This window comes from Ananas comosus, linkage group 7, assembly GCF_001540865.1.
Source record: "Ananas comosus cultivar F153 linkage group 7, ASM154086v1, whole genome shotgun sequence".
Classification (NCBI taxonomy): domain Eukaryota; kingdom Viridiplantae; phylum Streptophyta; class Magnoliopsida; order Poales; family Bromeliaceae; genus Ananas; species Ananas comosus.
In genome coordinates this window covers 13,240,213-13,265,936 of record NC_033627.1, presented here as the reverse complement: position 1 = coordinate 13,265,936, position 25,724 = coordinate 13,240,213, and the positions used below count along the sequence as shown (strand labels likewise).

The 25,724-nt window shown below is 37.4% G+C and overlaps 2 protein-coding genes across 2 annotated transcripts; both read right to left on the bottom strand.

Moving 5' to 3' along the window:
* LOC109713279 lies at positions 10,194 to 19,422 on the bottom strand. Its single transcript, XM_020237279.1, has 6 exons — positions 16,260 to 19,422; positions 15,475 to 15,665; positions 15,222 to 15,311; positions 12,186 to 13,900; positions 10,646 to 12,132; positions 10,194 to 10,550 (listed from the first exon to the last, which is right to left on the bottom strand). The coding sequence occupies exons 1-6, from the start codon at positions 19,420 to 19,422 to the stop codon at positions 10,546 to 10,548; spliced, it is 6,651 nt and encodes a 2,216-aa protein (XP_020092868.1). The 3' UTR covers positions 10,194 to 10,545.
* On the bottom strand, positions 23,196 to 25,098 carry LOC109713410 (probable membrane metalloprotease ARASP2, chloroplastic). Its single transcript, XM_020237473.1, is given in 2 exon segments — positions 23,196 to 24,241; positions 24,243 to 25,098. Coding segments are annotated over 2 exon segments (1,293 nt in total). The 5' UTR covers positions 24,887 to 25,098; the 3' UTR covers positions 23,196 to 23,592.

Here is a 25,724-nt window from a genome sequence, read left to right as displayed (position 1 = left end):
TAGTTGATTCACATTTTCAGTTAAGTTTATTTCTAAATGAAATAAACAAAGCGGGTAGCATGCTACCTATCTCTCTAAAACTAATAACTAGTATAAAGTTTGACTCCCACAAAATAGATGCCATAGCGAAAGATTGTAGCATTCACATATTATCTACATCAATAATATCTATAATAAAATAGAGAGAAAATATGACATCTAAAGGTAATTTACAAATATATTGTTAGTAATGAAAAAGTATTATTATTAGAGCAATGTACGAATATCTCATTCTAATCTTGACCATTAATTTTCAAACTATGAATGAAAAAGATTTATTGGTGCAACCAACCCCATGACTTGCTATTCTACAAATGATACCAATCACCCGGTACCCCGAGCTAGGGGCTTTTCAGAAATTAAAAAATAACTAATAAAGAAAATTTTATTTCAAGTGAGAGATAATTTCAATTTTATCCCTATAAACTTTTAAACTTGTAGATTTATTTTTACAAAGTTTAGTTCTCAAACACATTTTTCTCCAAACTTTTTTACTTCAATGTGAATTTGAATTAGATTTCTTTTTTTTTTTCAGGTTGCATTGTGAATAGCAATTTTAAAATTTTAATTTTAATTTCAATTTTTTTCAAGTTACGAATTTAAATTTTATTTAAATTTAAAATTTAAATTTAAATTACTTAATCTACAGCACCCCGATAGCGGAAGCACCACAGAGGTGTAACAGCTACAGACCCATCATATAATTTAAGATTGAAAGATTAAATATATCCGACGTTAATATCAACATCCTCATAATATTATAAATTTTTACAAACAATTCAAAAATTATAAACATTCAAAATTGACTAATATAAATTGGTTACTATAATACCGTTTTATTTAAACATAAATAAAACTTTAATATGGGTTATGCTCTTAACTTAACAAATAGCAAGTTTGTATAATACATAGTTCTAATATAGCGTAATTGGAATAGATAAATAACTAAAATTATATTATCTTCCAATACAAATGCATACCATCTACTAGTATAATATGATAACAAGAAACATACTAGAGCATAAGATCAAATCTCATTGCAACACAAGGGCATGAATTTTTAGAACAATAACAAAACAAGCAATAAGAATTATGAACATTCAATAATAATATACATGCATGTTTGATACTAAAGAGGACCGATAAAATTCATCATCAATAGATAGAGATTCCACCTCAAAATAAGAAAAAACCGATCTAAGATGTGGAAGGTTCAGCGGTGGAAGCTCCGGTTTGTGTGTACAGAGTACCTAACAAACATACAATGAGTATCTCTATTAATCTTTTATTTTTATCTTATTTTTAAATGACTTAAACTTATTCAAATCCACCACTTCCACTATATTGCTCTATTCTCGGATTAGAATGAAAGTCTCAATTTCGGGACCTCATAACTCGCTCAAAATACATAAAAATCTTTAAATAACTTATTCAAACTCTATATGAGGGTCTTTTTTTAATTTTAACAAATAACACCTTAACGAGATGTTTATGTCCTCTGAAAACTAGCTGGAATAGTCCAACCCAAGAATAGCATAAATTAGTTGAAATATTAACAAATTAAGTTTAAATTTAATTAAACAATTTAGCCCAATTATACATTTTAGTATACTTAATATGATTAACATCTATACTCTGTTTTTTTAGCAAATTCTCTATATATTAAAATAAAACAAACTTTAAAATGCCCAAAAGAAAATAATAATAATGCTCAAATACCATGCCAAAATTATTATTACTCTTTTTAATTAGTTAGGTTAGCAATTTGACAAGCCGATTTTCTCAACAAAATGTTGGCTATAGTTTTTTTTTTTTTTTTTTTTGAGAAAATGTTGGCTATAGTCTTTGTTACTTTACAGATAGGGTTAGAGATAATTATTGTATAGAAGCATAGCTTTTATTATTAAACTTTTTTTTTTGTCAATTTTTCTAATACAACTTTTTGATAGCAGATTGGTAGTTTTTCTCACACAAGCATTTTGAGATGCGGAAGAACTAACTCTGTTATCTCTCGACTAAATTTAGAAATAGATCATCATACATCAATAATCATTCTAAAAAATTAATTAAGAGAGATTTGTTCCGGTCATGAGAAAACATAGGTCTTTTTTCTATCTAGAGTGTCGTTCCATTGTTTGCTCACACTGCTTCAACAAAAGGCATCAAAAACATAAACATCTAAATAAAAGTTTTATTGTTTTTAAAGTTTCTTACTATTATTTTAAAATTTTAATCATAACTTTAATTTTTTAGTTCAAATTTAGATCCCAATTGCAAATCTAATTACGGTAATGGAATAAGACTATAATTGTTTCTCTAGCAAATGTTTTATATATAAAAATAAAACAAACTTTAAAGAAAATAATGATGATGCTCAAATAACATTCCAGAATTATTCTTTTTAATTAATTAAGCTGGTAACTTGACTAGTCTATTTTCTCAATAAAATGTTGACTATATCCTTTATTAATTATTGTATGGAAGTATAGTATATTGACTATATCCTTTATTAATTAATCATAGATAATTATTGTATGGAAGTATAGTTCTTATCATTAATAACATTTATTTGTTTTAATTTTTTTAATACATTTTTTTGATAGCAGATTGATAATTTTGCTCATGAAAGCATTTTGGGATGTGGAATAAGCAATTTTGTTATCAACTAAATTTAGAAGTAGATAATTGAATACTTGTAACTATCCTAAAGCAATTAATATATATTACATTTATTTTCAGATATATTTTTCTTAATTTTTCTATGAAGCCACCTAAATGGGAGAATTGTAAATGCATTATATTTTTTCTAACATAAATTTCTTAACTGTAGTTTGTTAGCATATTTTATTGAAAAATTTATGTTGATAAAATATAAAGTATGGTAGAAAATATGGACTAAATTAAGTTAATAATGTAAAATATATATATATNATTCATGTTAAGAAAAAAATATATAATATGTTAAGAAATTCATGTTAGAGCTATACCTCCGTAAAAGAAAAAAAATATGCTTTTATATTTTGTTAAGAAATAATATTAAAAAATTTAAGATAAAATATGCGCAGCAAACAACAGTTAAAAAATTAATGTTAGAAAAAATAAAAAGCATTTACATTTTGACAACATAAAATGTCAGATGGAAAGTAAAAAACATCACTCAGAAATAATAGATTTTTTATTAAAAATCTTTTGTTTGCTTTGTACGCTTGTATACAGAATAAAAAAAAATGACTTGGTGATTTGAAAAAAACTTTAAATATAATAAAACTTTTTATTCATATATATTTGTGTTTTTGATGACTTTCACTGAAGCACCATAAGCAAACCATCGGATGATACTAGATTTGAGGTGCAATTAGTTTTCATGGATGTTGATATTTGTGATTATTAATTTATTTTCATAATTTAAGAATAATGTTATGTTTTCAAAGCACTGGTTTGCTGGTGACTTTATTTCGTCCTTATCATGATACTGCTCATGAGGCCTATAAAGTTGTAGTGAATGTAAATACTACTAAAAGTGGATTTTGTTACATCGGTGCGTGTTTATTATTTAATTATAATGCTGATCGGATTATTTTATATTAATATTATTAATATTTGCTTGTTTGTTTGGCAGGAAGTAACCGACTTTTAATGCATTTTACCTACAACATCGAGATATGTAGAAAGCTTAATATAGATTAATATTTGTTTAGTATTATATTATGTGCGTAATTTCTTATATCTTTATTTTATTTTTCAGGAAGGAAGTTAATACCTATCATTATACACATAGCACACAATAAGGGTGTTATAAAAAATGGTGCTGAACTATACCGAAAGCATGATAATAAAATAGAGAGAAAACATAACAAACACTCGTGCTGTGTGCATAACAATAGGTATTAACTTACTTCCTGCAAAACAAAATAAAGATATAAGAAATTACGCACACAATATAATACTAAACAAATATTAATCTGTATTAAGCTTTCTACATAATTTAATTCAAAATGGTAAAAGCGAGGTCTATTGATATCTCGATATTGCAGGTAAAATGTATTACAAGTCGGTGACATTCTTGCCAAACAAAAAAGCAAATATTAATAATATTAGTACAAAATAATCCGATCAATATTATAATTAAATAATAAACACGCATCGATATAACTAAGTCTGCTTTTAGTAGTATTGCACTGATAACAACTTTATAGGCCTCACGAACAGTATAGCGATAATGACGAAATAGAGTCACTAGTAAACCAGTCCTTTGAAAACATAACATTATTCTTAACTTATGAAATAAATTGACAATCACAAATACTAAAATCAATGAAAACTAATTGAAACTCAAATCCAGCGTCATCTGACAGTTTACTTACGGTGCTTTAATGAAAGGTATCAAAAATAAAAATATATCTGAATACAAAGTTTTATTGTATTTGAAGTTTCTTTCAAATCATCAAGTAATTTTTTTTTTTTGTTATGTATACACGTGTACAAAGTAAATGGAAGGCTTTCGATAAAAAAATATGGCATTTTTTATTTTGATTTCAATGATGTTATTTTACGTTTCTATCTAACATTTTATTATATCAAAATTGTAAGTGTTTTATATTTTTAATAACATAAATTTCTTAATTGTTATTTGCTGTGCATATTTTTATTAAAATTTTTAACATTATTTTTAACAAAATATAACATAAATGTATTTTTTTTTCAAAAGCATAGCTCTAACATAAATTTATTAACATTAACATGCTTTATATTTTTTCGTAACATGAATTTCTTAACAAAATATGCTTTATATTTTTTCTTATACATTTCTAATTGCAGTTTGTTAGACATATTTTCTAGCATGTTTTATATTTTGTTAACATAAATTTTTTGACAAATTATGCTAACAAACTACAGTTAAAAAATTTATATTAGAAAAATATAATATATTTATAATTTTTTGGAGAGATAGATAGCATGCTGAACTTGGTACCTCGAGTACCAACCACCAAACCTTTTGCCACTTACGCTAGGGACAGTCGGTGTATTTATAATTTGATATAATAAATATTAGTTAGAAACGTAGAAGAATATTATTGAGATCAAAATGAAAATAGTAGATTTTTTTATTGAAAGCTTCTGTTTACTTTGTACACCTGTATACATAAAAAAAAAAGCTAGTTGATAATTTTAAAGACACTTAAAATATAGTAAAACTTTTTAGCATACTTTTTATATGTGTCTTTCCTGCCAAACAAACAAACAAATATTAATAATATTAATACAAAATAATTAGATTAAAATTATAATTAAATAATAAACACGCACCGAGATAACTAAATCTGCTTTCAGTATTATTATACTCATAACAATTTAATAGGCCTCACAAATAGCAAAATGATAATGATGAAATAGAGTCACTAGCAAACCAGTCCTTTAAAAATATAACATTATTCTTAAATTATGAAAATTAATTAATAATCACAAACATCAACATTAGTGAAAGCTAATTGTACCTCAAATTCAGTGTCATCCGATCGTATGTCAAGGAAGACTTGTAGACTTTACAATAACCTTTCCTTCTCCTGCAAAAAATTATACATACTTGAATTATCAGATGTAGTAACAACTTGATTCAGCTTGATTGCCTTCCTTCTTGAATCTCTAACGCTCCGAACACTCCAATAAGCCCACTCGTCGTCCTGAAAGCCCATTCGTGACTAGCTCGTCCTTGTCCGAAACGTATTATCACGTCAGGTTTTTCTCTTCTCTCCGAGTCCTCTGCTAGCAAGTGTATTACAAATATCAGTTAGGATGCTATATTATCAAGTTTCAGTATATTCTTTTTTATTTTTTTTCTGTTAATTTTATTTATTTTACAATTTCTTAGCCTAATTGATATCCAAAAATGACGATAGTACTTTTTTTTTTAGACTTAGACATTCTTTTTCAATTACTATACCAAATGTTATATTTTATTTATGGGTAAATTAATTTTTCAGACTATATAAGCATATGCTACCCCAAATTTTAAATTCTAAATTATAAAATCTAAAGCACTTTTTTTTATTGATCAAGTTTCAGTATATTTTTTCTTATTTTTCCTACTAATTTTATTTTCCTTGCATTATTATATTTTCATAGACATATATCAATTTCGTAGGCTGATTGATATCCATAAATGACCATAGTACTTTTTTTTAGACTTAGATTTTTTTTTTTTTTGCAATTATTGTACCAAATGTTATATCTTATTCATGGGTAAAACTATTAATTTTTCAGACTATATAAGCATATGTTATCCTAAATTCTAAATTCCAAACCACACTATCCTAAATTCTAAATTTCAATAGTATTTTCTTATTTTTTATGCTAATTTCATTTTCTTTGCATTATTATATTTTCATAAACATATATCAATTTCGTAGCCTAATTAATATACAGAAATGATGATACTAAACTTTTTTTTAGATTTAGACTTTTTTTTTGCAATTATTACGCCAAATGTTTTTATTGTTTTGTAATAATATTTTATGCAAAAAGAAACTAGTTGTAATAGTTTTTTTTTTTTCCGAAAAAGAAAAAGAAAGGTAGCATGCTAATCCTATATTCTAAATTCTAAACAACTCCAAGGTAGCATATAAACTTTAAATTTGAGATTTCCAGTACCAACCACCGAGTCTTTTTCTATTTATGTTAGGGACAGTCAATAACTAGTTATAATATTTAATATGAAAAATTAGTGTTTTCGATTGATTTATATAATGTTATCTGTAGGTGAATGGATGGTTGGTTGTAAGAATTTCATATAAATGTTGTGAAGAGGTACCGCATGCTATCTTCGTGAAATTTGACTTACGTATGGATGGTTTTGATAATTGATGATACTCAATTATATTGTGTTCATGACTTTTGAGTTTTGACCACAGTAATAGCCTCTATAATACCTACATGGTTACTTTTTTTTACTCATTTGAGAACATTTGTAATTTTTTTTCAACAAAAAAAATATCAATGTCCCATTTTGGGTTGCACGTATTGGTAGTGATTAGTTAGTTTTCCTCCTCAGACAATTTTGCCATCATAGTTAATTTACCAATTTACACACAGATTAAATTGGACGGATATGAGTCATGTTCTTATTTGAACACAGCAACTTGCATAATTCAAAGGATGAATACAGCATCTATCACATAGGCTAAGGTCTATGGTGAGATTTTTATAGTTTAGGTTGAAATGACCAAATCCAACCTAAAAATAGGCCTAAAGTGTGAAAACTTGCCATTTTTTCACGGTTATCAGATGTTTAAGGAACACAGCCCACCAATTTATCAATTGACTCTGACCAAATATTAAGTGGACTCAGCAAGTTGGAAAGCGATTTGCATTTTCTCCTTTGTTTGTTCCTTATCCTCACTTTCATTTGTACAAAATCAAAAACTGAAAATGTTCCAAAAGAAATTTGAAATTTTTAAGATCATTTAGCAATTGATTTATATCCTTACTCAAACCAACTTTTTGTTCTGCTACTCTGGACTACTTTATATTCCTTCTGGACTACTTTAAATTCCTAAGTTTTAGTGCACATATTCATTGTTTCTTACACCCCCAAAAAAAAATAAAAAATGGTGGACCAGTTCTGATCCACTTTGACAATGATCTTACGTATGGGCTTATTGGGCCCAATAAAATTAAGAAAGATTGTTTCAGAAATTCACTGATGGGTCTGGGTGGGCCTAACATGCTTGCGACAAGAGCCTTCATCTACACATAAACTCCTGCCTAATATTGGCCCAATAGTTTCTCAAAAATAATATTGGCCCAATAGTTTCGGTTTCAGCTCTTCGGACCATAATCTTGAAAAAAATTACAAACTAGAGTCGAATGTAATTTCAAAAAATTTTCATTTTTTTTCAAAAAAATCGAATTGCTGTAATCTTTGAGATTCTTTATGTGCTTTTTGTAGATAACCAGCTGAATATGATAAATCAAATTTCATTTATCTTTAAAATCCAAATACTATACACTTGGAATCTAAAGATCCAAATTGACAAAAATCATTTAATCTGTCAATTTAAGAGTCAAAAAATTCCCAGCTTAATTAGTAATGATTATTAGCCTGATAGAAATTAAGTAGAGCAAAATAATATCATGTGCATGCATTAATTAGAGACTTTCACTAGTGATAATTATTTGGGTTAACTCTTCACCTCATTAGATTGCGATGATAGAGATCCCCCTAGTTTAATAGTATTAATCCAAGAGCTAGTAGGGATTAAAAGAGTTGATCCAAAAGCGAAAAAGTTAAATATAAAAAAAAAAAATCTAAATACTTCTAGAAGTATTCTAGCTCACCCATATATATATATATATATATATATATATATAGAGCAGGGCTGCTGTGCTCTCCGTGCTCCTGAGCCGTTTTCGATGATGGAGTTTTCGAATCGACGATCGGCTCCGTTAAACTTGATCTAGCGTATTTAAAGTTTCTAGAAAATAATTTTTGCGATTTTTCGATATCATTTACCTAGCAATCGAAAGGATTCAAAATCAATAATTTTTAACGGCTGAAAATAAAAATCCTATAAAAAGTGGTGATATAGCACTAAAATTTTCGATCAGAAATATTGATCTTGTTGTAGATAGTATAAAGAATTTTGTATCAAAATTTCATCTGATTTGAATACTTCTACACCGTTAAACTTGAAAACGGCAGATATCAACCATTAAAAATTATTGATTTTGAATCCTTTCGATCACTAGGTAAATGATATCAAAAAATCGCAAAAAATATTTTCTAGAAACTTCAAATGCGCTAGATCAAGTCTAACGGAGCCGATCGTCGATTCGAAAATTCCATCATCGAAAACGGCTCAGGAGCACGAAGGCCTCCGTGCTCCTGAGAGCACAGCAGTCCTGCTATATATATATATATATATATAGGATGCAACATGGACACGAGTTGAACGCGCGTTCATGGCGTGTTCATATTGAACACGAGTTTGACACAGACACAACAGGCACGTGAAACTTGTAGAAATATTCGTGATACATAAATTCTCATTCATTAGATGGACACGCGAAACTTGTAGAAATATTCGTGATACATAAATTCTCATTCATCAGATGGATAAGACGTAAGATCTACACCCATGTTTGGGTGTACCATTAGCATTGCTATTTTAAGAATACTGTCCATAGGCCCACATCTACACATGCAAACGAATTCTACCCGCCAATCTCTTACTTGCAAGAGAGGTGGCTACCCGCAAAACAACCAATAAAAGGCACCATAAACATTTGATATCAAGTTGGCTTCTTATAAACATATAGGAAATTCCGAGTTGCAAACCACTGTTATGCAGCTACAACTTCCATGCAGATACACCACATAAACATAGTAGGAATCAAGCAGGTTCAATTCTTTGTTCAAATCCATCTTTCAGGCACCCAGTATAACGCATTGAACCAAAAACACACACAAAAGAAGTAATATGCAAAATGTTGTAAACAAGCCAACCAGGCACAGCCAACATAACAGAAAAACCACTGATAATTTTCTTTTTTTAACATACTTACAAAGTATAAATCAGAGTTCAGGGCTATGAAAACTTATAATCTCATGTCAGTTTTCCAGCATAGCAACAATTCCGACTTCGTAATATGTCTGATGTTTTTCTAGAGATGACTACCCAAAAAAAAACCAAAAATAAGTTGCATAAATGTGGCCAAATATGCATTGCGGGCTTATTGATGTGATTTGAGCTGCGCAAATAACTAGTTTTACAACTAATTCAGGTGTCATTTAGAAGAGTAAAATGGTGGACTCTGGATGGAGACTTAGCATGATCACTGGTAATGCTGAAGACTGATTTTCTAACAGAGCCTATTATCACAAAAGCAAATTTTATATACCCTTTTGCCTCTGAAATTTCTAAACTTGGAAAATGCACATTATAATAGGAATAGCAAATGGCTCAAGTTGGTGAGGAGGAAATGCAAAAGTAATCTTAAGATGGATACTGCTACTTCTCTAAACCTGATTACTAATCATTGTTGTACAGAGCACAGTGAAGATCAAAATTCCTGTAAAATATAGTTTCAGAATCACTCAGTGTCGTAAACTTACTCTGCGAATACCTGAGTGACATTGCATAGGACAATAACAAGACTCAGCGGTAAAAATATAATTTTATCTTATACCAAACTCAATTCATGTTCAGTTCAGCAGCCATGAAGAAAAGATTACAAAGTTAGAAAATATAGGAAAAAACATAAAAAGAAAGGATGATCACTCAATACAACAATCACTCAAATTGCAAAATCAGCCCCTTCAGTTTATCCTCTTCTACACATTCTGATTTGATCAAAACCAGAAGTGTGAAGTGACTGAAATCAGCCGTAAAACTCAGATTAATCCTCTTACCGACAATACATATTGCAAGGCATTGTTTAATCTACTCAATATTCAGTGAAGTGCGACTATGCTGTTGCTTTACCATTGGAAGATTCTTTCTTGCCAAGTTAACCTGTTTCCAAAACACAAAAATGAATATGAGGAGGGAAACATATGAACTAGTAAATGGGCGCAAGAACTGTATAGAATTCTTGTAGAGGATCATACCTGAATATGTCAGGTCGATGTCATGTCTTCTGCACCACTCTTGAAGCAAAGGGCAATTTCCGGTTATGACATCTTCAGACAGATGAAGTCGAAACAGTACTTGAGGAGAACTCCATACTGACAATTCCTCAAGAGAAGGAAGTTCGAAAAAACTCACCACCGTTTCCAATTCGTAACATTGAGAAATACATAATTTTTGGAGGGAGTACATTTTTCGAAATTCAACAGGAAGAGTCTTGAGGCCCGTAATTTCTAAAAAACGAAGCAAATGGAGATGCAAAGAAGAGAATATCTTTTCATCAAACTTACCTCGCAGAGTTAAATGAGTCAGTGAAGGGAGCAAAGGAAGTTCATCAAGTTTTTCGCAATTGCACAAAACTAATCGGGTCAATGAGGAATAAAGATGTTGCGGAAGCCTCTGTATCCTAGGGCATTCTGCAATATTAAGTTGCTGGAGCCGAGGAAAGTCGCCACATTCACCACCACCCCAGTCCACCCAATTGTCCATCCATGAGATTAGCAAGGTCTCCAGTGACCGGAACCCCTTTACTTCAGAACTACAACCATAAAACTCCCATCCAATATGTTGCAGGCTTTCAATATAAGACATATCTAAGTACCTCAGAGAAGGCAGTTGACCCAGCGACGGGAGCAATATACATTTCTGGCAATTCATTAGTGTCATTTTGACCAACTTGGAGAAGGAAACATCGCCAAACCACAGGGGGAATCGAATACCTCCGTAATAATATATCATCAATTCTCCGATGTTGGTATGTGGCTCAAGGCTGGCAAGTATCCGTTCCTCAAACCACTCAACAGGTACCAATGATCTAGTGGCTTTTGAAGGGATCTTCGAAGGGTCTCCAGAACTTTGCCCACGGCTTGTATTACAGTAGAGGATGTAACTGCATTTCCATGACAATCTCAAGATTGTGAGATCTTTCTTGCTCTTCAAATTAGCCTCTTGAGCATCCTCAACACTATCAATATCTTTGAGATTTAAAATCCGCACTTCTTTCAAGTGGGACAAGTTCTTTAGATTTTGTATCCTAAAGTGCCTAGGATCTCTTCCTATAGGAATAGTCATCAATGTCTGCAAGTTTGTCAGATGTCTTATACCTGATGGGAGGTAGTTTGCATATTCATTACCATCAAATAGAAGATGTCGCAAGTTGACCAACTCCTTTATAGCTTCTGATGACTCCGCCAAGGCATCATATTTAATCCCTAATGCCTGTAGATTGTAGAGACCAAATATCGATTCTGGAAGCCTCTTAACCTCAGTATGTCCAATGTCAAGGTAGCGCAGAAGTTTCAAGTTCCCGATTGACTCGGGCAATGCTCCAATTCTTGTCCATCTCAAATCTAAAGCCCGTAGTCTTTTCAAGTTTCGAAAGAGATCATTCAGTACATCAACACGAACTTCTGGGTGTATGAGAATACCATCCCTTATGATAAATACGAACGTCCGTAGAGCTTTTAATTTTTGTAAAATAGGGTTAACCCCTGTTTAATCAAAAAAAAAAAAGCTTTTAATTTTTTTAATGGCAGAAGATTCAAGTTAGAGATGGAGTTGCTCCAAACCAATGATAAATGTCTAACTTCTCCGGGGAGGTTGCATAGCTCGCCATCGTCTACTCTAACGAATTCTTCCCCTCCTACAGATTGTGCAAGATCATGCACGAGATCATGCATTTTCAGTATTTCTTTATTCTCATTGTTAGGATCATACTCGAGAATCGACCTTTGTAACAAGTCATCAAGAAATCCTCTGCCAATGTCCTCTTCTAGCTCTTTTCCTTTGAATCTGAAAAGTCCTTGCGACATCAACAGCCTGATTATATCATCTTTATAGAATTGATAGTCTTTCGGAAACAATGAGAAGTACATAAAGCACTGCTTCAAAGCTGGTGGCATGCGATCGTAGCTCAATCTCAGCGCTGGTAGGATCTGATCCTCCTCTTCATCCAATTCCCATAACTCGCTGTCCAAAATATCAATCCATTTCCACTCATCACTTTCGAAGCGAAGGAGGCCGCCAAGTACCTTGACAGCCAAAGGCAATCCCTTACACTTCACGACAATCTTTTTACCGATTTCTACCAATTCCGGAAGTGCATTTGGATCTCGACCTTCAAAGGCTTGTTGTACAAAGATGAACCAACAATCATCAAAGCCCAAGCGGTCTAACCTATAAAGTGGCATTGTCTGCATGATCGTAGCTGTCGACTCGTTCCGGGTAGTTACTATAACTTTCCCGGGTTCTAGAGCAAAGAGCAGGTCTCTCAGGGGAGTCCAGAGATCGGGGTTGTCATTCCAGACATCATCGAGCACAAGTAAGAACCTCTTACCCATCAATTCTTCCCTAAAAGCATCCGTAATCTCATTTAGTTCGGCGTAGCTGCAACTTCTTTTAGTGATCGAGGTGAAGATCTTTCTTGTTAACTCCAGCACATCAAAATTTTCAGATACGCAGACCCATCCCTTTTGTCGGAAGCGATGACACACTCTAGGATCATTATACACAAGCTGTGCGAGAGTAGTCTTACCGATCCCCCCCATTCCAACTATAGGCAAGACCGAAACCGAGTTCCTGCTGTTCTCATCGTCTTCGAGAAGCATTTGTATTATATTCTCCTTATCATCCTCCCTGCCGTGAACACTAGGCTCATGCACAAGTGAGCTAGTTGGCTTCGGCGTCCACGCATGATCATTACGCCGCCGCGGCCCGTCGCTCTCTCTCAGACAGAGAGCGTCCCATTCCTTCGTGATCGTGTCAAACCTCTTCTTGATTTCTTTCATTCTAATTATTAAATCATTCGGAACGGGAACTAGTGCAGGAATATCATCAGTGCTGGTTTCACATACCTCCTCGAGCTTGCGCTTCTGGCCGATGCCTACTTGTCTCCGACTCCGAGCTTCGGCTTTTGCCCGCAGCACTTCGTACTCATACTCCTCGAACACGTCTTCCGCGTCGCGAGCGGCTCCGCTCAGCTCCTTCAGACGGAGCTTTTCAGAGAAACTCCGCACGTCCTTCTCGTCTGTGTTGTCGACCGCATCTTGGATCGACTGCATTGTCTTCTGCAGCACCTCGAAGTCTTCGATGGCGCGAGCATGAGGTTCGGATGTTGAACAGCCGGCAGTACTCTGTGGAGGGGTCAAAGAAGAAAATTTTTCGACCGTCCACTTGATGATGGAAGATACAAAGCCTGCAGCCATTAGTGGTCTCTTTCCTTCTTCTTCTTCTTTCACTCAGCTGCATAAGCTGCCGAAGAAACCAACCTATTTCTAGTCATGTGCGGATACGTCTTAATCTATTATTGATGAATTAAATAGAACCAATGATTGTAGATGTGTTGACTTTTTCCTTTTTGAAAAGGACTGATGCTTTGTTCGTAGCTCTGTCAACATTTATCTCAATCTTACATAGAGATGCGAGCAGGAACGATCCAGGGTAGCGCGGATCCGGGGTTTACAAGGGGCTCAAATTAAGGCACGGATACCCCCCTCAACTATTAGAAGCTTTGAAATCCGTTCATTATTTGTTTTAAGCTCAGTTTGGTATTGAGATCTATCTAACGCTATTAAATAAAATAGAATTGAAGAAAAAGTATATAGGGATATGCTTTTGCGTTCTCCGGTGGGACCGCAGAAAATATATAGTAACCGACTCATCACGATATGCGGAACGCAATATTACGTACGGAAACAAACAGGATATTTTTCCAACATACTTTCTCACCGCGCGTAACGCAATCTCCTCGCAATTCCAAACGAAGCCTTAGACCCTTCAGCTTTTAATCATTTTATCTAAACCTTTTCATTTGATTTATTTAGTTAAAAATTTTATGAAAAATAATAACTATGTTAGTTATTAGTCATCAATTAATTTAATTTTTTTTAATTTCTTGGTAATTTTTTTATTTATAAAATATATTATCATCTATCATTGATCGGTGTATGTTATAGTTTCGGATATATTAATGTATATTGTAAGCTAATTAGTTATTATAATAAGAAAAAAGTTTCCTGTTCGTCATTTTTCAAAAAACTTTTTTTTTTTTTTGAGAAAACAGGGGTTTACAACTGCTTTGCCTTCAGCGCGACAAAGAACCACACATACATAATAACATTTTTATTTTTTTTTTGAGAGATAAGTAGCATACTATCCGCTTCGTTTGTTTCATTCAGAATAAACTTAGTTGGAAATATTAATGTATATTATAAGCTAATTAGTTATTATAATAAGAGAAAAAGTTTCCTGTTCGTCATTTTTCAAAAAACTTTTTTTTTTTTTTGAGAAAACAGGGGTTTACAGCTGCTTTGTCGTCAGCGCAACAAAGAACTACACATACATAATAACATGNAGAGAGATAGGTAGCATACTATCCGCTTTATTTATTTCATTCAGAATAAACTTAGTTGGAAAAATAAATCAACTAGAATTCGAACTTAGGCCACGAATACCTACGACTAAGTTATTTGTCATTTGTTCTGGAACGGTCGGTCATACATAATATCATGTCAAAGCAACAAAATGATTGAAGCACATGTAACTGCTACCAGACCATACCAGCCCGTAATAAACGAAGGAAATAAAAGAAGGGCAAAGTTGGCTTCCTATAATTCCATGCTCCTGGCCATGCTCCTGCCCATCAAGCTCCTAACACAGACATCCAAAGATTAACCAAGCTGTGAACCCTTCTTGCAGATTCGTCCGGTCGAATCTGTCGATCGTCGAAAATGCGCGTATTCCGCTCCGTCCATAATTCCCAACATGTTGCAGCAAAACAGATATCAAAAAATCCCTTTTCCTGCCCTCTCACAGTTAGCCTAGCCTTAATCCATCTAGCTGGTAAATCTCCTGGGAGTGTAGTCATCGATTGTTGAGTGGTCGGAAAAGCTTGTAGAAGATGAGCCCACACAGTCGTCGCGTAACCTGCAGGTGAAAAGGATGTGTGCCAGACTTTCTCCATTCTTGTAGCAAAGGGCGCAAATCGACGGTCCGTGCCATCCCCTGATAAGAATAGTAAGCAAGATCTAAATGTGCAACTTTTTAGAGTACAATATGAATAAGTATATTTTAAATCATAAAAAGGCAAATTGAAGTTTTTTTTTTTTTTCTTTCGAGCAGAAGTTCGAAAATTGGTTATAGTCCCTTTTCTTTTCCAGATACATAGATATGAATTGTATAAATATAGTAAATTAGAAAAGTCTTTTATTTTTAAAATTGTTACAACAAAATATGATGAGTAAGACAACATGGACAAAAAAAAAAAAAGCATAAATTAAGGACAATCACTTTGAAATACCAAATTAGCACCTTCTAGTTACTTCTCTTCCGCACTTTCATATTTGATCAAAAACCACAAGTCTGATATGTGACTAAAATCAGCCATGGAACTCAGATTGATCCTCTTACCTACATTACATATTGCAAGGCATTGTTTAATCTACTCAGTATTCAGGAAGTGCGGCTATGCTGCCGCTTTTCCATTAGGAGATTCTTTCTTGCCATGTTAATCTGTTTCCAAAACACAAAAACAAATATGAGGGAAACATATAAATAAACTAGTAATAAGGTGTATAGAATTCTTCTAGAGGATCATACCTGAATAAGTCAAGTCGATATCGCGTCTTCTGCACCACTCTTGCAGCGAAGGGCAATTTCCGGTTATGATATCTTCAGATGAATGAAGTCGGAACTGCACTTGGGGAGAACTCCATATTAATAATTCCTCGAGAGAAGGGAGTTCGGAAAGACTCACCACTTTTTCCAATTCGTAACATTGAGAAATACATAATTTCTTGAGGGAGTACAGGTTCCGAAATTCAACAGGAAGATTCTTGAGGCCCGTAATTTCTAAAGAATGAAGGAAATGGAGACACAAGGAAGAGAGAATCTTTTCATCAAAGTCCCCTCGCAGAGTTAAATGAGTCAGTGAAGGGAGCATGGGAAGTTCATCAAGTTTCTCGCAATTGCACAAAACTAATTGGGTCAGTGAGGAATAAAGATGTTGCGGAAGCCTCCGCAGTTTAGGGCAATCAGCAATATTAAGTTCTCGGAGATGAGGAAAGTCACCATCTCCGCCACCTCCCCACTCCACCCAATTGTCCATGCATGAGATTACCGCGGTCTCAAGTGATGGGAACCCCTTGGCTGTAGCACCGTTGCCATAAAACTCGCACCCGATATGTTGCAAGCTTTCAATATTAGACATACTTAAATACCTCAGAGACGGCAGTTGACCCAGTGGCGGCAGCAATATACATTTCTGGCAATTCATTAGTATTATTTTGACCAACTTAGTGAAGGAAGCATCGCCAACCCATCGCGGGAATCTAATACCACTGTAATAACTTACAATGAACTCTTCGAGGTTAGTATGTGGCTCAAGGCTCGCAAGTACCCGCTCCTCAAACCAATCAGCAGTTAACAATGAACTAGTGGCTTCTGAAGGAACGTTCGACGACTCTCCAGAACTTCGCCCATGGCTTGCATTACAGTACAGGATGTCACTGCATTTCCACGATAAATCCAAGAGTTTGAGATCTTTCTTGCTCTTCAAATTTGCCTCTTCAGCATCCTCAACACTGGTGACATTCTTAAGATTTAGAATCAGGAGACTTCCTTTGAGGTGAGCCAAGTTCTTAAGATCTTGTATCTTAAAGTGCCTAGACTCCCTTCCAAGATGAATTGATTTTAATGTCTGCAACTTTGTTAGATGTCTGATACCAGATGGGAGGTACTTTGGATGTGTACCTTCCTTTAGAAGAAGATGTCGCAAGTTGACCAACTCCTTTATGGCTTCAGGTGACTCCGCCAAGGCATCATATTTAATACCTAATGTCTGTAGATTGTAGAGACCAAATATCGATTCTGGAAGCCTTTTAACATCAGTATGCCCAATGTCAAGGTAGCGTAGAAGTTTCAAGTTCCCGATTGACTCGGGCAATGCTCCAATTCTTGTCCATCTCAAATTTAAAGCTCGTAGTCTTTTCAAGTTCCTGAAGAGATCATTCAGTACATCAACATGAACTTCTGGGTGCATGAAAATATCATCTCTTATTATAATTAAGAACGTCCGAAGAGATTTCAATTTCTTTAATGGCAGGAGATTCAAGTTAGAGATGGAGTTGCTCCAAACCAATGATAAATGTCTAACTTCTCCGGGGAGGTCGCGTAGCTCGCCATAGTCTACTCTAATGAATTCTTCCCCTACAACAGATTGTGCAAGATCGTGGACGAGATCATGCATTTTCAGTAATTCTTTACTCTCATAGTTAGGATCATACTCGAGAATCGACCTTTGTAACAAGTCGTCAAGAAATGCTCTGCCGATGTCCTCTTCTCGCTCTGTTCCGTCAGATCTGAAAAGTCCTTGCGACATCAACAGCCTGACCATATTATTCTTATAGAAATCATAGTCTTTTGGAAACAAGGAGAAGTACATAAAGCATTGCTTCAAAGCTGGCGGCATGCGATCGTAGCTCAATCTCAGTGCTGGCAGGATCTGATCCTCCTCTTCATCCAATTCCCATAACTCACTATCCAATATATCGGTCCATTTCCAATCATCACTTTCGAAACGAAGGAGGCCACCAAGTACCTTGACAGCCAAAGGCAATCCCTTACACTTCACGACAATCTTTTTACCGATTTCTACCAATTCCGGAAGTGCAGTTGGATCTCGACCCTCAAAGGCTTGTTGCAGAAAGATCAACCAACAATCCTCAAAGCCCAAGCGGTCTAACCTATGAGGAGGCACCGTCTGCATGATCTTAGCTGTCGATTCATTCCGAGTAGTTACTATAACTTTACCGGGTTCTAGAGCAAAGAGGAAGTCTCTCAGCGGAGTCCAGAGATTCGGGTTGTCATTCCAGACATCATCGAGCACTAGTAAGAACCTCTTGCCCATCAATTCTTCCCTAAGAGCATCCACAATCTCGTTTAGTTCAGTGTAGTAGCAACTTCTTTTAGTGATCGAGGTGTAAATCTTTCTTGCTAACTCTAGCACATCAAAATTTTCGGATACACAGACCCACCCCTTTTGTCGAAAGCGATGAGACACTCTAGGATCGTTGTACACAAGCTGTGCGAGCGTAGTCTTACCGATCCCCCCCATTCCAACTATAGGTAAGACGGAAACCGAATTCCTGCTATTCTCATGGTCTGCGAGAAGCATTTGTATTATATGCTCCTTATCTTTCTCCCTCCCATGAACATTAGGCTCATGTAGAAGGGAGCTAGTTGGCTTTGGCGTCCATGCGTGATCATCACGCCGCCGAGGCCCGTCGCTTTCTCTCAGACGGAGAGTGTCCCATTCCTTCGTGATCGTCTCAAACCTCTTCTTGATTTCCTTCATTCTAATTATTAAATCATTCGGAACGGGAACTAGTACAGGAATATCATCAGTGCCGGTTTCACATACCTCCTCGAACTTGCGCTTTCGGCCACTGCCTGCTTGTCTCCGAGCTATGACTTTTGCTTGCAGCACTTCGTACTCATACTCTTCGAGCACGTCTTCGGCGTCGCGAGCGGCTCCACTCAGCTCCTTTAGGCGGAGTTTTTCGGAGAAACTCTGCATGTCCTTCTCTTCCGTGTTCTCGAGCACTTCTTGGATCGACAGCATCGTCTTCTGCAGCATCTCGAAGTCTTCACTGGCGCGAGTGCAAGGTTCGGATGTTGAACAACCGGCCGTCTGTGCAGGAATCAAAGAAGAAAATTTTTCGGCTGTCCACTTGATGATGGAAGATACAAAGCCTGCAGCCATTAGTGATCTCTTTCCTCCTCCTTCTTTCACTCAGCTGCATATATAAGTTGCTGAAGATAACAATATTTAAGAACTATAGCAACTGTTTCATGGTATGTGTGGATACATCTCATCTATTATTGATCAATTGAATAGCACCAATTATTGTACTGCGCTGTCTCTTTTTCTTTTTCAGAAGAACTTATGCTCTCTCTGTTGCTCTGTCAACATCTATCTCAATCTAAGAGAGCGAGGGTCACTTGAATTGTTTCAATTTAGTCTCTCTTTCTATTTACTATTACAGAAAAAATCATGACAAAGAATAATGCTTTGGACGGTGGAAAGTTGAATGCTTTTTGCTTTGGACGGTGGAAAGTTGAATGCTTTGTGCGGATAAACAAGAATCAGCTACCTAATAGAGATTGGAAATTCCTTCACACAAAGAGAATTGCTTTGGACCCTCCCCCCAAAAAGCTAAATTTACGGGTTGTTAATATGTTAATATATTCATATGACACTTGTAGAATGCATACATTAACAAATCAAAATCCTTCACAGTTTGAGGGTTAGTACATTAATAATTTTTGGAAAAACTTCAAAAAACCCCCCCGTGGTTTCACACTTTTTTATTTTAATACCCTGTGGTTTAAAGTGTATCAATTTGGTTGCACCGCGAAGCTGTCGGCGAGTCGAAAACCCGAACTTGAGTCGTTAATCAATTTCTAGTCACATCTAACAATAGCAATCAAAAATACTAAATTCTTCAGCAATGACCATTAATTGTTATAACATTAGACCACTGCAAACCAAAACACAGCATGATAGTGCAGTTTGTGATAAATAAAACAAAAGAGATGCTCTCAGGACCAGAATACATATAAATATGCGAGCATGAATGTTTACTAATGACTTAGTAACATGAGGAAGGCAACACCCAGAGTGGCCTAGGCCACATTTTCCACATTCCCGTCGGAACAAATTCTGGCAGGTCAACAAGGCCACCCACAGAGACCTCCTTCCAGCTCTTGCACCGTGGCCCCGTAAGACAGATGTGATTCTCCTTTGCGCCCCACCCGCCAGGGTTCGCACGCACCATCACAAAGCCTTCCGTCTCTACGAACAACGCGCAGTTCCCTATGCTCTCCATCCTCACTAAGCGGTGCTCCGACAGCCGATAGACTTGGATTCTGAAAGTCGTCGAGGGGTTCGGAGGATTCAGTGGATCGCAGTGGATGAAAAGAAGCCGGCCGCTGAATTCAGTGATGAAAGGGCTGACGTTGAAGAAGAGCATTCTCGGACACCGCTCGGGCAGAATTTCGACGATAGGCACGTCGAAGAGCACATTGATGATTACTATACGTGCCGAGAAGGTAATTGCATAAATCTTGGGTCTGCAGAGAATGAGCTGGGAAGGTCTGCCGCATGTAATGCTCAAATGCCTATACGACCACTGTGAGCTTCTGGCCTTGCAGATCCAGAAGCCTTCCAACAGCGTTGGGGAATACAGCACGATCCTACAGTACTCCGAACAAGGGGCAGCAGTAAGGATGGCAAGTTGGACCTTGCGAGGAGGCGCACCTTCTTCAAAGTGGTTGGGAGGGGGAGGAGGGAACAGCCAGAGGTCCTCCCCGGTGAACGGGTCGGTGAGGACGGGCCGGTTGGTGCGGCTGTCCATCGTGATGATGTAGCCGTGAGAGAACCCGCACATGTACGAGTTAGCCAGCCTATCATTTCACAACTGCGATTTGGACTGCGGGGAGGCAATGCTGAGAACATCGAAGAATGGCTCATGTACAAAGGGCCGCTTCTTTGCGCCTTCCAGGGGGAGGATATCACGCGAGGGCGCGTGCCACCGGGGCCTGAGGAGCAAGGGAGGGAGATTCGACACGATACACTGCTTCGAAGCGGCAAAAAACGAGCGCCAGGATCTGCAGACGGAGGCGAAGGTGGAGGGAGCGGAGCTATCGGCCGAGAGGAAAAGCCTGCCGAGGAGCGAATGCAGAATGAGGTCCGGGAGGACGGCCCAATCGCGGTGGCGATGGCCGTCGTCTTCTGCATTCTGCTGTTGAATATTTCTTTTCTGGCGCTTCAACTCCTGATCTGCTGCTGCTGCCGGCTTTCTTCTAATTCTCTTCTTCGAGCATGCGTGCGGAGTCAAACGGCGATCTGCCAAATTAGAATTATCCTCCTAATTACAATCTATATATGCCAAATTAAATCTAAATTATATCTAATCCTAATTAGATTAGAATTTAACTTCTATTTAGATAATTACAAATCTAAATCAAATATAACAAAGCGAATTGGAGAATAAATAAATATATGCAAAATCCTACATATTAATTAGCATCCGAAATTCAAATCCTAAAATCTTAAAATCTCTTCTCTTCCATATTGCCTGATTATATCGTCGGCTTCGTTGAGTAAAAGGAAGGGGAGGGAAACCGTAGGCGGCATATGCGATTTAAAATATTTTGAAAATTTAATTAAATATGATATTTTATAATGGTGATATAAAAGAGTGAGAGTTCAACGGTTGCTAAATTCAAGCGGTAGATATCCAAGTATTAATGAATTAAAATTTTATTTATCCACAACGAAGCGCGAGTTCTTTAGTAAATATATATATATATATATATATGGGATGCAACATGGACACGAGTTGAACGCGCGTTCATGGCGTGTTCATATTGAACACGAGTTTGACACAGACACAACAGGCACGTGAAACTTGTAGAAATATTCGTGATACATAAATTCTCATTTATTAGATGGACACGCGAAACTTGTAGAAATATTCGTGATACATAAATTCTCATTCATTAGATGGACACGCGAAACTTGTAGAAATATTCGTGATACATAAATTCTCATTCATCAGATGGATAAGACGTAAGATCTACACCCATGTTTGGGTGTACCATTAGCATTGCTATTTTAAGAATACTGTCCATAGGCCCACATATACACATGCAAACGAATTCTACCCGCCAATCTCTTACTTGCAAGAGAGGTGGCTACCCGCAAAACAACCAATAAAAGGCACCATAAACATTTGATATCAAGTTGGCTTCTTATAAATATATAGGAAATTCCGAGTTGCAAACCACTGTTATGTAGCTACAACTTCCATGCAGATACACCACATAAACATAGTAGGCATCAAGCAGGTTCAATTCTTTGTTCAAATCCATCTTTCAGGCACCCAGTATAACGCATTGAATCAAAAACACACACAAAAGAAGTAATATGCAAAATGTTGTAAACAAGCCAACCAGGCACAGCCAACATAACAGAAAAACCACTGATAATTTTTTTTTTTCCTTTGCACTTGAGATGACCTTGTCGTCAACTATATATCACCAGATAACTTATTTTGACATCTAACAAACTCTCAAAATTATGTTAAATCACCACGTTGCTGCGACACCGATCTCAGCAAATCATGATGGGTAGAGCCTTGTGAGGGACAAAGTCATAATCCAATGATATTATAAGAATTTTCTTTTGCAATTGCCATCTAAAAAGAGTTAATATTCGCTCCCCCACAAATTCTTAAAGCACCTACTTTTCCAAGACAATACATTCAGCTGTGAAATCAAAAACTCATGCCTATCTATACGTCGAATCATACTCATTCGTTGACCAACAGCTACAAAGCTCTTGAGTGAACAAAATATATGTACTAAACAAGACGTGCAAGAACCCAAGCAGGTCTTATGTTTTTGCGGATCAAAAGAACCTTCTCAAAATATTAACTAAAACTGCATAACACCCACTAGAGACACTGCAGCTTCATATAAACAGAAAGATCAAATATAAAAAGCAGTGTAAGTACTATCCAACCAGCCCCTGTAACTTCTTTCAATCAGTAGTAGAAAAGAGAGAAAAGAATAATTTGACATGTAATTCTATTACCCTTGAGAGCGAAATCATAAAAACTTGTGTTTCTCTGGTATAGGAGAGCATGCACAAACAATTTAACAAACATCCTACTATTCTACATGATCAGCTTATCCGCGGCCGCTGCAGAGCACAAATCAAACCAGGGAAAGGATCAAGAGAGCAATGCTTGATCACCATTTTCGCCTGCGGAATCCGAATTCGAATCTCGCGACCAAGAACCACCCCTTCAGTGCTTTCAATGAATGCTTCAGTCCAAAATTCAAAAGTTTTGGCGTCCCTCCTCCATCACAACATCTCCTTGATGAAATCGAGATTGAGGGTGTCGCGGACGATGAGGAACATTCCGAGCGCGAGCACGACGAGGACGCCGGAGGACATGATCCGCTGCTCGACCTCGCGCGGGAGCTTGCGGCCGCCGCGGGCGGCCTCGACGAGGAGCAGGGCGAGGGAGCCGCCGTCGAGGGCGGGGAGGGGGAGGAGGTTGATGACGGCGAGGTTGAGGTTGATGACGGCGGCGAACTGGAAGAGGCCGTCGGAGCTGGAGCGCGCGACCTCGGCGCCGACGGCGATGATGGCGACGGGGCCGGAGACCTTGTCGGCGGACTCGGAGAGGTTGAGGAAGGTGTTCTTGAGGCCGTCGAGGACGGAGAGGGAGAGCTGGGCGAACTCGGCCCAGGAGAGGGCGAGGGCGTCGGGGAGGGAGGCGGGGCGGAGGCGGGTGAGGCGGAAGTTGGGGGAGAGCTGGACGCCGATGCGGCCGGAGCCGTCGGGGGCGGGGTCGGGGACGACGACGAGGCGGAGGGTCTGGGCGCCGCGGGAGACGGTGAGGGGGACGGGGGAGGAGGGGCTGCGCTTGATGGCGTCGACGAGGTCGGCGACGGAGGGGGCGGAGAGGACGACGTCGCCGGGGAGGAGGCCGGCGAGGGCGGCGGGGGGGGAGGAGGTGCGCGGACGTCGGGGACGAAGGCCACCGGAGGGGGAGGCGGGAGGGGAGGCCGAGGAGGAGGGACTGGGCGAGCACCAGGAGGAAGGCGAAGAGGGCGTTGGCGGCCACCCCCGCGGAGACGACGAGGAGCCGGTCGGGCAGGGGGCGGTTGCGGAGGAGGTCGGGGTCGTCGGGGGGGAAGGGCAGGTCGGGGTCGTCCGGGTCCGGGAAGGCCACGTACCCGCCCAGGGGGAAGGCGCGCACGGAGAACTCCACCCCGTCGCCGCCCCGGGAGACGAAGCGGGCCAGCACCGGGCCGAACCCCACCGCGAACTGGCTCACGCGGATCCCCCGCACCGCCGCCGCCGCGAAGTGGCCCCACTCGTGCACCAGCACGATCGCCGCCAGCACCGACGCCGCCTCCGCCACCGACTGCGCCCCCTCCAGCAATCCTCCCGCCGCCGCCGCCCCTGCCACCGGCCGCCGCCGCCCTCGCCGACGACTGCTGCTGCTGCTGCTGCTGGGGAAAACTATAGTGTGGAGCGAGAGGGAGGAGGTGTTAGGATTTTTAGGGTTAGGGTTTGGGGGAAAGAGAGAGGAAGGGGGAGTCGGAGGGGAAGAGGGATAAGGGTGGATGAGGAGGTTAAGCAGCATGGTTTGGGGGAGGTTTTGTTGGGGGGGGATGTTGGAGGGGTTGCAAGGAGTTTAGCAGTTTATTAGGGTATTATGTGTGATTGGTTGGACATTGAAGGAGAGTGTGTAGGAGAAGAAGAGAGAAGAGAGAGAGAGGTTTTTGGATAATCCATGGATTTTGGTGAGAAGAGGCATTGTGTGGATGGTAAGTTGCTGGACGGTGGAAGCGAGTTTTCTATGCATGCTTTTCATAGAGTTTTTTTTTTTTTCCTTTTTTTTTAAAAAAATCGTTGGAGATTATATTTCCTTTGAATGGACTTTTGTAAGTAAATATTTTTTTGAGAGATAGGTAAGTATGGTATTAGTTTTGTTTATTTTATTTAAAAATAATCTGAACTAAAAATATGAATCAATTAGGATTCGAACCGTAAGTAAATGTTAATTTGAATTCAGTTAGTATAGCTTTGAAAGGAAAAAAAGTTAACTTTCGGACTAATTTCAAAATGAAGGGGATTGCATCTCAATCAATTAGAATCTTTATTTTTGGTTGCGAGGTAGCATTAATTTTAAGTTTGTAGCTTAGACTAAATTTACTTTAGGATGATAGATTTTGAAGTTTTTCAAAATATTTTGATTTAAGTTTGTAAAATGAGATATTTGTGTGGTGGGCCATACTCCATATAGGGGCAAATTTCTGTTAACCTCACCAAAGTACAAGCTTGATACAGAGACAAGTGAGTTTCGTATGCTTTTCATAGTTTGCTCCTTTGCCCTTTTCCTTTCTTTTTCTTCTTTTCCTCTTGTAGAATATCTCTCTAGCACCATAACAAAGTCTTAGCATAATTGGCTTTGAAGAAAA